The sequence below is a fragment of the Theropithecus gelada genome, chromosome 11 (assembly GCF_003255815.1).
Source record: "Theropithecus gelada isolate Dixy chromosome 11, Tgel_1.0, whole genome shotgun sequence".
NCBI lineage: Eukaryota > Metazoa > Chordata > Mammalia > Primates > Cercopithecidae > Theropithecus > Theropithecus gelada.
In genome coordinates this window covers 105,019,327-105,031,003 of record NC_037679.1, presented here as the reverse complement: position 1 = coordinate 105,031,003, position 11,677 = coordinate 105,019,327, and the positions used below count along the sequence as shown (strand labels likewise).

At 35.2% G+C, this 11,677-nt stretch overlaps 1 protein-coding gene across 1 annotated transcript; it reads left to right on the top strand.

The window, feature by feature from the left end:
- The first annotated feature begins 415 nt into the window (after positions 1-415).
- LOC112634817 (taste receptor type 2 member 45-like) lies at positions 416-1,375 on the top strand. The gene has a single exon (XM_025402664.1). The coding sequence runs from the start codon at positions 416-418 to the stop codon at positions 1,373-1,375; it is 960 nt and encodes a 319-aa protein (XP_025258449.1).
- Positions 1,376-11,677: the final 10,302 nt, after the last annotated feature.

The following is an 11,677-nucleotide window of genomic DNA, read 5'->3' as shown; positions in this document are numbered from 1 at the left end:
AAAACTCACCAATCATTGCTCTGTAAAATGCACCAATCAGCACTCTGCAAAATGCACCAGTCAGTGGGATCCTAAAAGTAGCCAATTGCTGGGAGAATTGAAAAAAGGGCACTCTGATAGGACAGAAATGGAACGTGGGAGGGGACAAATAAGGGAATAAACCGGGCCTCCCCAGCCGGCAGCAACAGCTCCCTCAGGTCCCGTCCCATGCTGTGGAAGCTTTGTCCTTTTGCTCTTCATGATAAACCTTGCTACTGCTCACTCTTTGGGTCTCTGCCGTCTTTAAGAGCTGTAACACTCTCTGCGAAGGTCCGCAGCTCCATTCTTGAAGTCAGCGAGATTACGAACCCACCTGCAGGAACCAACTCTGGACACAATACCAGCATTTTTAAAATTTCTTTTTGTCTGTTCGGACATGATAACTTTTCTACCCATCATTTTTTCCATTCTAGTAGTGGTTACATTTATTATTGGAAATTGTGCTAATGGCTTCATAGCATTGGTAAATTCCACTGAGTGGGTCAAGAGACAAAAGATCTCCTTTGCTGACCAAATTCTCACTGCTCTGGCGGTCTCCAGAATTGGTTTGCTCTGGGTGCTATTATTAAATTGGTATTCAATTGTGTTGAATCCAGCTTTTTATCGTGTAGAGGTAAGAATTACCACTTATAATGTCTGGGCAGTAACCAGCCATTTCAGCAACTGGCTTGCTACTAGCCTCAGCATATTTTATTTGCTTAAGATTGCCAATTTCTCCAGCCTTATTTTTCTTCACTTAAAGAGGAGAGTTAAGAGTGTCATTCTGGTGATGCTGTTGGGGCCTTTGCTGGTTTTGGCTTGTCATCTTTTTGTGATAAATATGAATGCGATTGTACAGACAAAAGAATATGAAGGAAACATGACTTGGAAGATCAAATTGAGGAGGACAATGCTCCTTTCAGATAGGGCTATAACCATGGTAGCAAACTTAGTACCCTTTACTCTGACTCTGATATCTTTTCTGCTGTTAACCTGTTCTCTGTGTAAACATCTCAAGAAGATGCAGCTTCATGGTAGAGGATCTCAAGATCCCAATACCAAGGTCCACATAAAAGCTTTGCAAACTGTGATTTCCTTCCTCTTGTTATGTGCCATTTACTTTGTGTGCGTAACCATATCAGTTTGGAGTTTTCAGACTCTGGATAATAACCCTGTCTTCATGATTTGTGAAGCTATTACATTCAGCTATCCTTCAGCCCACCCATTCATCCTGATTTGGGGAAACAAGAAGCTAAAGCAGACTTTTCTTTCAGTTTTGTGGAATGTGAGGTACTGGGTGAAAGGACAGAAGCTTCATCTCCATAGATTCACGAGAGGGCCATTGTGTGTCTTCTAGCAGAAAACAAACTGGTGGTGTATGGAACATTTTTATATTTCTTACTGTGTTTTCTGTAATGTATGTGTATGAGTAATTTCCAAACCTATACCTAGAAAAGTCTTTTACCTAAAGTTAGTCTAAAAAAGTATATATATGTGTGACTGTGTTTATGTATGTATGAAAAACTTAAGAACATTGACAATAACATACTTTTCTGTTTTTTCACATGAACTGCCAAAGTATACAAAATATGATAAAAAATCTTCAGAATTATGAAGCCACGTTTATTTCATGCATGTATTTTATGTTTCATTTGTAGAATTTATGTCTGATTTTAATTGTTAAGAACTAACAGCTTATCTCGGGAAAAATGTTGCTGTTTTCTATTGTTATTTGAGCCACAAAAATATACCACAGTGTGCTTAGAATTCATTGTTTGAACCTCTAACTTATTGGATGATAATGTCATTCAATTCTAAATCAATAATGAGGATGTCTCCTCGGGGTTTTAGTCCGTTATGAATTCCTATTTTATGTTTAGTAAAAAGCAAACAGAATTATTATTAGAAAACAACGCACCCAATAAAATTCGAGTACAAGCATATGTAGAGTAAATTTCGTCTATATCTACCATAAGCTGTACTGAGGAATATTAGATGTCATACAAGTATGCGAACAGCTTAGATAAAAATCTCTTTGATAATAAAGGGATTAAAAATCATGATCATGATCTTGATTGCTATTATCTGTTTCCGTATGCAGTTAGAAACCTCATTTCATTCAGCTTTTGAATTGAAGAAAAGATCTTTTTGAAGTCGAGATGTGATGTAAACTATTTTACTATTTTTTCTAAAGCACTTCTAAGCCCCTGAATTGCTAATTATATCCTTATCTTCCGTTTATAAAATTCTTCCTAAACTTCACATGAGAACTCAAATTTTCTCTTTTCTAAAAAAAAAAAAAAATCAATGAAAAAAGTATAGAAATTACGGAAAATAATTCAGTGAAACTTTTTGTAAATGTTAAAATAGTATCTATGAAATCTCTGTATTAATTATGGGATGTGCCTTTAAGTTGTACTTTTGTTGTCAATGATGAAAGTGTTTTGACATATTCATTAATAGAAAGTACTATTATAAGAAAGAAATGCAGTCTTGTTCACAGCTAAATTCTACCTGACTGTATTAATTCTTGGTGTTATGAAATTTTAACAATGTTATTTAAACCTTAAGATAAATCATCCCAACACCTGATTTATGTATTTTTTAATCATATATCTTCCTCAGTTCCCTATGAGAACCATAAAATGAGAGATCATGTCTGTCTTGCTTTCTGTTGACTCCCAGGAACTAGAACCCAGCACCAAGAATAGATGGTCAAAAATGATATTTTCATGAACAAATAAATGGGAGGATAAAGTGGATAAGTTAATGTGGTAAACCAATGAAAAGAAAACTCATCACAAAATCTGCAGTTGCGTGAATTCCGCTGTTCTGGTCTTAGGTTGAGGTTACAGGCTTATCCAATTAGAATCTTTCCTCAAAGTAAAGTTTGGCTATTCCAGAATTTTAGGGGAAATATCGCAATAATATAATCTTGATGCAGCTGTATCAAGATGTCTGAATTGGAGGCAAGGTAGAACATGAAAATTAGATGGCACCTATTACAATATTATTAAAAAAGCATATACAAGACTTTGGTCTATTCACATATGTATTTTTATTGCCAATTATATATTTGTATTATGATATTTTCTAGTTGATTATTATATAAACACAAATGGCATTTCATTTCAAAAAATTGGGTTAGTAACCAGCTACTTCACAGGCAGGTGCTCTGCTGTTCTGCCTTACATCAATTGTTTCTTGGCGGAGGTTATGAAAATCACACCTCATGCCCACAGTGTGGTGATACATTCAAGTCCCAAACGGAAAGATGATCTGGATCAGGCAAGGTGCTGGCCAGGGGAGTAGGACATACTGAAGGGAATCTGAGACATCACATGTTTGTATGCAATACCGCCCCTCCTTGTGCCACTCAGATGTGCTCATGCTCTCCAATCATGGCTGCTTTATGAGCATATGACCTGTACAGAGTTGTACGGGTTTTGTGCTTATAGGGGCTTGTGCTTACAGGGACTCTATGCTTTAATTAATGTTCTACGCTTGCTGTTTTGTTTTTCAGACAGATACTCCTCTGCTGAAGATGGAATTGTCTTGCACTAATTCCATAGGGATTTGCTCTCCTGTTTCCTGCAGGCTTCTCAGTGACATGCATAGAGTCCTATAATGCCAACTGTGTATGCCTCTAGCAGCTTTGAATTCTGCTGGATCATCTGGCACAGTGGCCAGAGCAGCTTGGACCAGAGCCTATTAACTTCTGTAGAGCCCTCTTTTGTTCTGGGTTCCATTCGAGACCAGTAGCCTTTGGAAACTTCGTTAATGAGTCAGAGCAATATTTTCAGAGTGGAATATGTTGGCTCCAAAATCCCAATAGACCCCCAAAACATTGTGTCTCTTTTGTAGTGATAGGAAATATATGGAGACAGCAACATGCCATTTACTTTAAAAAAAAAGATTGTTTTGACATGTGGTCTAGGGACACTGAATGCTTTAAAACATCACCTATGTTGTAGGTCCCTGAATCTTCTCAGGTTTATTTATTTTCTTTTGATATTTTCCTTCCATTCAACATTAGTGTATTTTATTGTATTTAAGAAACTTGTCATTTCCTCATTATTGTACCAACTAATATGTTATTATTATTGTCATTAATTTGAACAGGTTATCATTCTGTCCTTGAGGCTGGAGTGCAGTGGCAGAATCAAAGCTCATTACAGCCTCAACCTTCTGGCCGCAGTGATTCTCCCACCTCCGCATTGCTAGCAGCTGGGACTGCAGGGGAACACCACCACACCTGGCTAATTTTTGTATTTTCTGGAGGGTTAGGATTTCACCATGTTTCCCATGCTGGTCTCAAACTCCTGGCCTCAAGTGATCCGCCCATGTCGGCCTCCAGAAGTGCTTGGATTACAATCATGTGCTGCAGGGCCCAGTCTTAATATTATTAATATATTAAATTAGGTCGATGTTTTAAAAATTGTAAATTAAACTGAGAACAGAAGGACAGAACTCTGACATAAAACAGTGAAGCAGTGCTATTATTCTTAATACAAGGCAAATTGTTTTGATTTTCCATCTTACTAGGTATAGATTAAGAAACTTTCACCACATCACGAGCCCCGTAAAAAGTACCAAAAGCTAAGCTCTGCTCAGTGAAGATAGCATATCCTGGAAAGCATTTGTGAGTGTTGTTTTAAGTTTATGGTAATCTGCATGTATTTTATAATCCATCTAGTTTTGGTAGAGGCCAGATAGGTTAAGTGAATAGTGATATAAAGAGACTACTGTCCCCTGTAACTTGCAAGTGTTTTGTCATGGCAGTGACCAATTCCATTCCTTAGGGAATGTGGTTATTATATTCTATATATTGTGTTGCCAGTAGTGGAGAATTTCAGAGGCTTCCTGTTGGTCCCACTATAATAATGTCCCTTACTCTATAGTTCAGGAAGAATGTGACAGCTCTGCTAGCTGCCTTAGATATCCATTTCAATTACACATTCAGGAAGAGGTAATAACTACAAACTGATTACATCCACCTTGGGATGGACATGAGCCGAAGCTCTAGGTAGCATCTGACCTTCAAGCACTCCCACTGCAGGCTGGATGTGATGGCTCCTGCCTGTAGTACTAGTTCTTTGGGAGGCCAAGGTGGGAGGATCATTTGAGAGCAGGAGTTCCCTGTGCTGCATATGGAAACTACAGCTCCACAAAAATTTTTTTTAAAAAATTAGCTGGCATGGTGGTGCATGCCTACAGTTCCAAATACTTGGGAAGCTGAGGCAGGAGGATTGCTTCCGCCCAGGCACTCAAGGCTGCAGTGGACTATGATCCTGCCACTGTGCTCCAGCTTGGGTAACAGAGGGAGATTCTGACTCAGAAGAAGAAGAAAAAAGAAGTGTAAGTTCTCACTGGTGTCTTAAATATCAAGTAAAACAGGATGAAATCAATAATTAACAATCTTTGGTTCCTGCCTAGAGCAAACAGGTAAAGTGGAAAGTAGTTATACGAATAGTATATTAACTCCTAAGAAAACTAACCAAAGACAGTTTTATTATCATCTTTTTTTGTTGTTGTTTGTTTTTTGAGATGGAGTCTTGCTCTGTCTCCCAGGCTGGAGAGCAGTGATGTGATTTTGACTACCTACAACCTTCACCTCCTGGGTTCCAATGATTCTCCTGGTACAGCCACCTGAGTAGCTGGGATTATAGGCGTGCACCACCACATCTGGCTAATTTTTGCATTTCTAGTGCATACAGGGTTTCATCGTTTTGGCCATGCTGGTTTCGAACTCCTGACCTCATGTGATCCACCTGCCTCGACCTTCCAAAGTGCTGGGGTCACAGGCCTGAGCCACTCCACTGGCCTATCATCTGCTTTTCATAGGTGAGTGTACTGAGTCAGGGAATAGTTGTAAAATGGAGTCTCAGATCGTAGGTTTACCAAGCCAGGAATCTGGTTTCCTGTCCTGGCAGTGTGACTCCAAGATCCCCTCTTAGAAAAACCCATTATACTATAAAAACTGAAAAGAAATAAAATCCAAGATGTGAGACTGATTTTAACATTTATTCATCTTAAACCATTAAGTAATCAAAAATAAATTATATGGAGGAAAATAAAACTGAATATTTATACACAGAGAAGTGTGGACTCTTCAGTGGAAAACATTTTTAAGTGCCCAAGGAATAGTTATAAAATTGCTGAGTATTGTAATTAAATAACTAATATTGAAGTATTTAGACTCAAGAGAATAACTTAGTAAAAGGTGTAAGTATGAGAGATTAAGTTTGATAAACATTGAAAATGCACTGAAAAGCCCAAGTAAGAAAATTATTTTTTCATTTTAGTAATTATACGACAGTAATTTTTCCCAACCATGAGTGGTATGTACGTGTGTGTGTGTGTGTGTACGTGTTTGTGTTAATGAGCATGTTAACAATAAGTTATACAACATTATTAGTTAGCAACAACCAGATTTTAAGGAATATTGGCCTTTCTGGGCTTCCCAAGAAAACTTTGTATGCTTTTGGTAGGAAAAGTTGGGATTCACTAAATCTGGCATTGAAAAAATGAATCAACAGTGGTCATGATTCTAGTTTTGACCAAACTACATATAACAGTGTAGGCATCTGATGTATGATTTATGTATTAGAATAGAAAATTTCCTTAACAACTGCCATTGTGAATACAAATTATGGAGAGTTTAAACAAGGAAAAAATTACAAAATGATGAATAAGAATACGATCTGATTTACATGCTAGCAAATGAGAATTCAGCTTTCATTTCAGCATCAGTATGAAACATTTTATCTTATAACAAGGGCATATTATTTGAATAGGAGTTAATTTGAACTGTTTTGGAAATTATCATGTTTTCCATTAAGACAGCCTGGAACTCATTCAATAGCATGCCCCAGTGCTTTCCATTTTGACATTAGTCAGAAAATTTTTTTTCTTTCTTCTCAGCTCACTGCAAGCTCCACCTCCTGGGTTCACACCATTCTCCTGCCTCAGTCTCTCCAGTAGCTGGGACTACAGGGGCCTGCCGCCACGCCTGGCTAATTTATTTGTATTTTTGGTAGAGAGGGTTTCATCGCGTTAACCAAGATGGTCTGGATCTCCTGACCTCGTGATCCACCCGCCTCAGTCTCCCAAACTGCTGGGATGACAGGCATGAGCCACTGTGCCCAGCCAGTCAAAGAACATAAAAGGAACAAGAACATTACTGCACAACCAGAAATCAGGTGCACATAAAAATTAAGGTCAGGACCTTAAACGGAATCTTGTCCATTGATATTAGGCCTGCCTTAAAAAAATTCGGACATGGTATCTTTATTAGTACTCTTTTTTTTTTTTTTTTTTCCTATAGCAGCTATGGTAGAATTTGTATTTTCCCATGGGCAACTTCATTACGCTTATAGACTATTTTTATATTTCAACATTTCTTTTTCTTTGAGTCCTTTTAAGGAGTTGTTAAACAATGCTGAAATTTGCCTTTCAAGATGCTGCTAATGAATCATATTTTCTCAAAGTAGTTTGACATAATGTTTGGTTAAAAGAAATATGTCTAGTATAATTACACTTGTTCATAACAAAAGAGTATTTAAAACTTTAAGAAAAAATATTAGAAAAACTAATAAAGGAATATGAACAAATATATAATTCATTATTAATAAATGTGCGTGAAATAGTCATAGAATTTAAAAAGAGTTACAATTTTAAAATAAATGATACGTTTTAAATTATAATAGAAAAAGGCTGATAAAATGTTAGGTTTAATATTTTCTATAAATATAAAGGTGTAAAAACTAGTCTGATGTTACTTATTTCGGAAAGCATATGAAGTAATGGGAATTTTCATACACTGCTCCCAGGATTGTAAGTCAGTGCAATTACTTTGAGTATGGCAATATCTGATTAAGATGATGGATCACATTCGAAGACCCAGTATTTGTGCTCTTACCAGAATACATACGAACACACATGCATATCACTGAGTTTTAGTAGCTAAAGTTGAGAAGTCTCTTACATTTCCATCAGTGAAAAAATGTATGAATAAATTATAGCACACTTATGCAATAGAATACTATAAAACAATCAAAATGAACCAATTAGAGAGACATGTTTACAAAGAAGATAAATAACAAGGAAACTGAACAAAGTTGAACTACATAGATATGAGAGATACTAAGATAGAAAAAAGATTCAGTATAATTCCATTTATATAAAGTATACAAAAATATATTTTTAATGGATTGCAATTTATTACCTTGTTGTCAAAATTCTAAAGTGAGACATATGAGTGACTATCATAACAATTGGGATAGTAGGGATGGAGGAAATAAAAGGGAAATGATGTCAACAGGAAGGCCCATATGGGGAGTGTCTGGATTGCTGGCAAATTATACTTTATGACGAAGATGTGGTAACATGACTCTTAATGCTATATTTTTTTCTTTACTGTACATTTAGGTTTTATTACTTTATATATATGTTACACATTAATGAAAATACTTAAAAAGTAGGAACATATAATAAATGAATGCATACAAAATAGGCTGAAAAAAACATATTCTTATAGACATTGCAATTAGAGTTTTTGCTGAATAAAGAAGAATAGAGCATTATGATAGTAAGAAATCCAAGATAAAATTTTAAACTTTTCTTTAAATTAATTTAAAAAGACAGAGATAAGCAGGAAGTCTACATCCACACTCTTAATGTTATTTTTACTTGGAAACATCAGATTTTGAGCATCTGTATTTTACCAGACACCTTTTTTTCTTATTTCCTATTTAATTATTTATGATAACAACATTTCAACATGGCAGAAATTAGTGAATTTCCAATAAATTATAGTAATACAGACATTAGATATACAGGACCATTTTTCTAAGTTTATCCCTAAATGAAATAATTCTACACATATTTTTACCATTCAAAGATTATAACACCATGCATATGTACACATGTGTGAGGAAAAATATTTTGATACTATAAATTTTTTGAATATTAGAGAAAAATTAGTAGAAAGATAATTTTGTTAAGGCATAAAACATATTTAGTGTAACTACTTTGACTGCTATAATAAAATCACCCAGATTTTGTGACTGTAGCTGAGAAGGTAAATAAGCAGTCAAGAGAATTTAACTTGGTAACGATGCTATTAAAAGATGAAATGCAGTTTATATACTCTATAAGTGCACAGAGTATTTGTTTAAGTTCATATGAAAGTGGAAAAAAATTAAACAGCCAAAAAGAGAGTATTCTTCGTTAGAGGTCACTTTTGCCATAATTTTTAGAATGTGAGTCTCAAGTAAATCATTAGATATATGTTGGTTTTATGTTTTTGTTGATGAAATACTATGTGAGGGTATTTTTCTAGCCCTGATTCTGAGAATAATATAAGAATCATGCCAAACACTGTGGCTCATGCCTGTAATCCAAGCGTTTTGGAAGTTGAGGTTGGTGGATCACCTGAAGTCAAGAGTTCTAGACCAGCCTGGCCAACATAGTGAAACCCACTGTCTACTAAAAATATAAAAATTAGCTGAGTGTAGTGGTGGGCACCTGTAATCCCAGCTACTTGGGACGCTGAGGCAGGAGAATCAATTGAACCTGGGAGGTGGGTTGCATTTAGCAGAGATTACACCATTTCACTGCAGCCTGGGTGACAAGAGTGAAACTCTGTCTGAAAAAAAAAAAAAAAAAAAAGTAAAGCCATGAGTAAGAATAATAGTGTTCCCCCACGACCCTTATCTCTAGTACTTTGAAAAGAAGACCCAAATCACATTTATTAAATAACATTCTCCCTTTTAGCTGACATCATCATCATTATTATCATCATCTACATTGACATGTATCTTAGTAAATGATTTATTTCTGAAATATTTACATACGCAATTTGGATAACGTCTACATAATTTCTAAGAGATGTCATTATGGGAAAGTTATATTAGTAAACAGCAAAGTTCAAGTCAAGCTGAATACTTTAGATTTAGAAAGTTAGGTATAGTGCAGTTTAAAATACTTTGCTTAAGAAAACAATTATAGATGATATTAAACTAATCCAAGGAACACTATAAAAAGGATTTTGATTTCAGTATAAATAAAATCACTTAATAAGAAAAATAAATAAACCATTTCATGATCAAGCTCTTATTTCTAAAGAGAGGATTTTAGGCCTAAATAAATCAAACAGAAGTAAGCCCTCCCTCATATCTTCTCTATGTCATTTGGATAATGATGGAATTCAAAGGCACAGGCAACTGTTTCTACAACATAAGCAAAGTGAAAATTAATTCATGGAATACAATGATGTAGCTGTTGTCGATGAACTATATTTTATCTATTGCAATGATGTTCTAAGATTCAGTGCCGCTCATTGAGTTCCCCTGTGAGCACAGTTTATGGTGAGGACCCAGCAAAAGACAAGCTACTGTCTCCAGAAAGCTACTCACATCAACTTCATTTCCAGTTTCTTTCAAATTGAAGGTAATTTCTAACACGAAGCTTTTATTCTAGTCTCTGACCAAAGTGTTAGGAAAAGAATAAAATTGTTACCATTTTCGTTTCTAACATACTGAAACAGAAAACAAAAAATCCAAAAAACCAAAAACACTTTAAAAAGAACATGGTGGTAAGAGTAGTTTTTTTCAGTTTCCCCATGGAAAAGGATTTGTGGAAGGAGAATAAAAGATTATTCTGAACACAAAAGCAATAAGACTGAAAACATGAATTATAAATATTGAGAATCCAATAGACAGAGTTAACCAGTTAGATGCAGTAGAAAAGAGAATTAGTGAATTGGAAGATAGCTACACAGAATGAAACATAGAGAGAAAGAGATGGAAAATACAAGGACAGAGGGTAACACATTGATGCTACCATCAGAACACCTAACGTACTGCTGGAGTTCTGTCAGATTAGAGGAGAGAAAATTGTGCAAGAGAAATGTTGCAAGGATTTTTCCAAAAGTGATAAAATGTATCCCTCCATATATTTTTTGTAATCTCCAACTTCAGGCATGATAACTAAAACCAAATTAACAAAAAATAATAAAGGGTACCAAAGATCAATAGAAAATCTGAAAAGTAGATAGAGGTAGAAGATAGAGTATGTTGAAAAGAACTGCATTCTAAATACAACCTGACCTGATTTTAACAGAAAATATGGAAGCAGGAATTCAAAGGAATCATGTCTTCTGTGCATTTCCAAAGAGTAGTAGACCTTCATAAACAGAAATTGAAAATGCTATTTTTCTGATACAACAAAAATTACTGAAAATACAAAGTTCAACATGCAACGAGCAATAAAAATTAATGACAATGAAAAATAAGTGTGTAATTCTAAATAAATCATGACTGTATAAAAGAATAGTGTCTTGTTGGATTAAATGTAAAATTGATAAGATATATGCAAATAGCAATAAACAGACTGGGAATAAAGGTGACAGGAATAAATTTAGTCAAACCATGTTTTGGGCTTTTCTATGACTGTGAGATAATCAAGGACCTGGTAGTCCTATACCCATCTGTATATATGCGAAGGAATTGTAGCAAATGGTATGTGAAAGAATGTTCATTGTGGCATTATTCTACTAGCTCAAAAAATAAGCTGCCCATATGTACATCAAATAAGGATGGATACATAATTACAGTAAAATCATAAATTGGAAAAATCTAGAGAAGTGAAAAGAAAC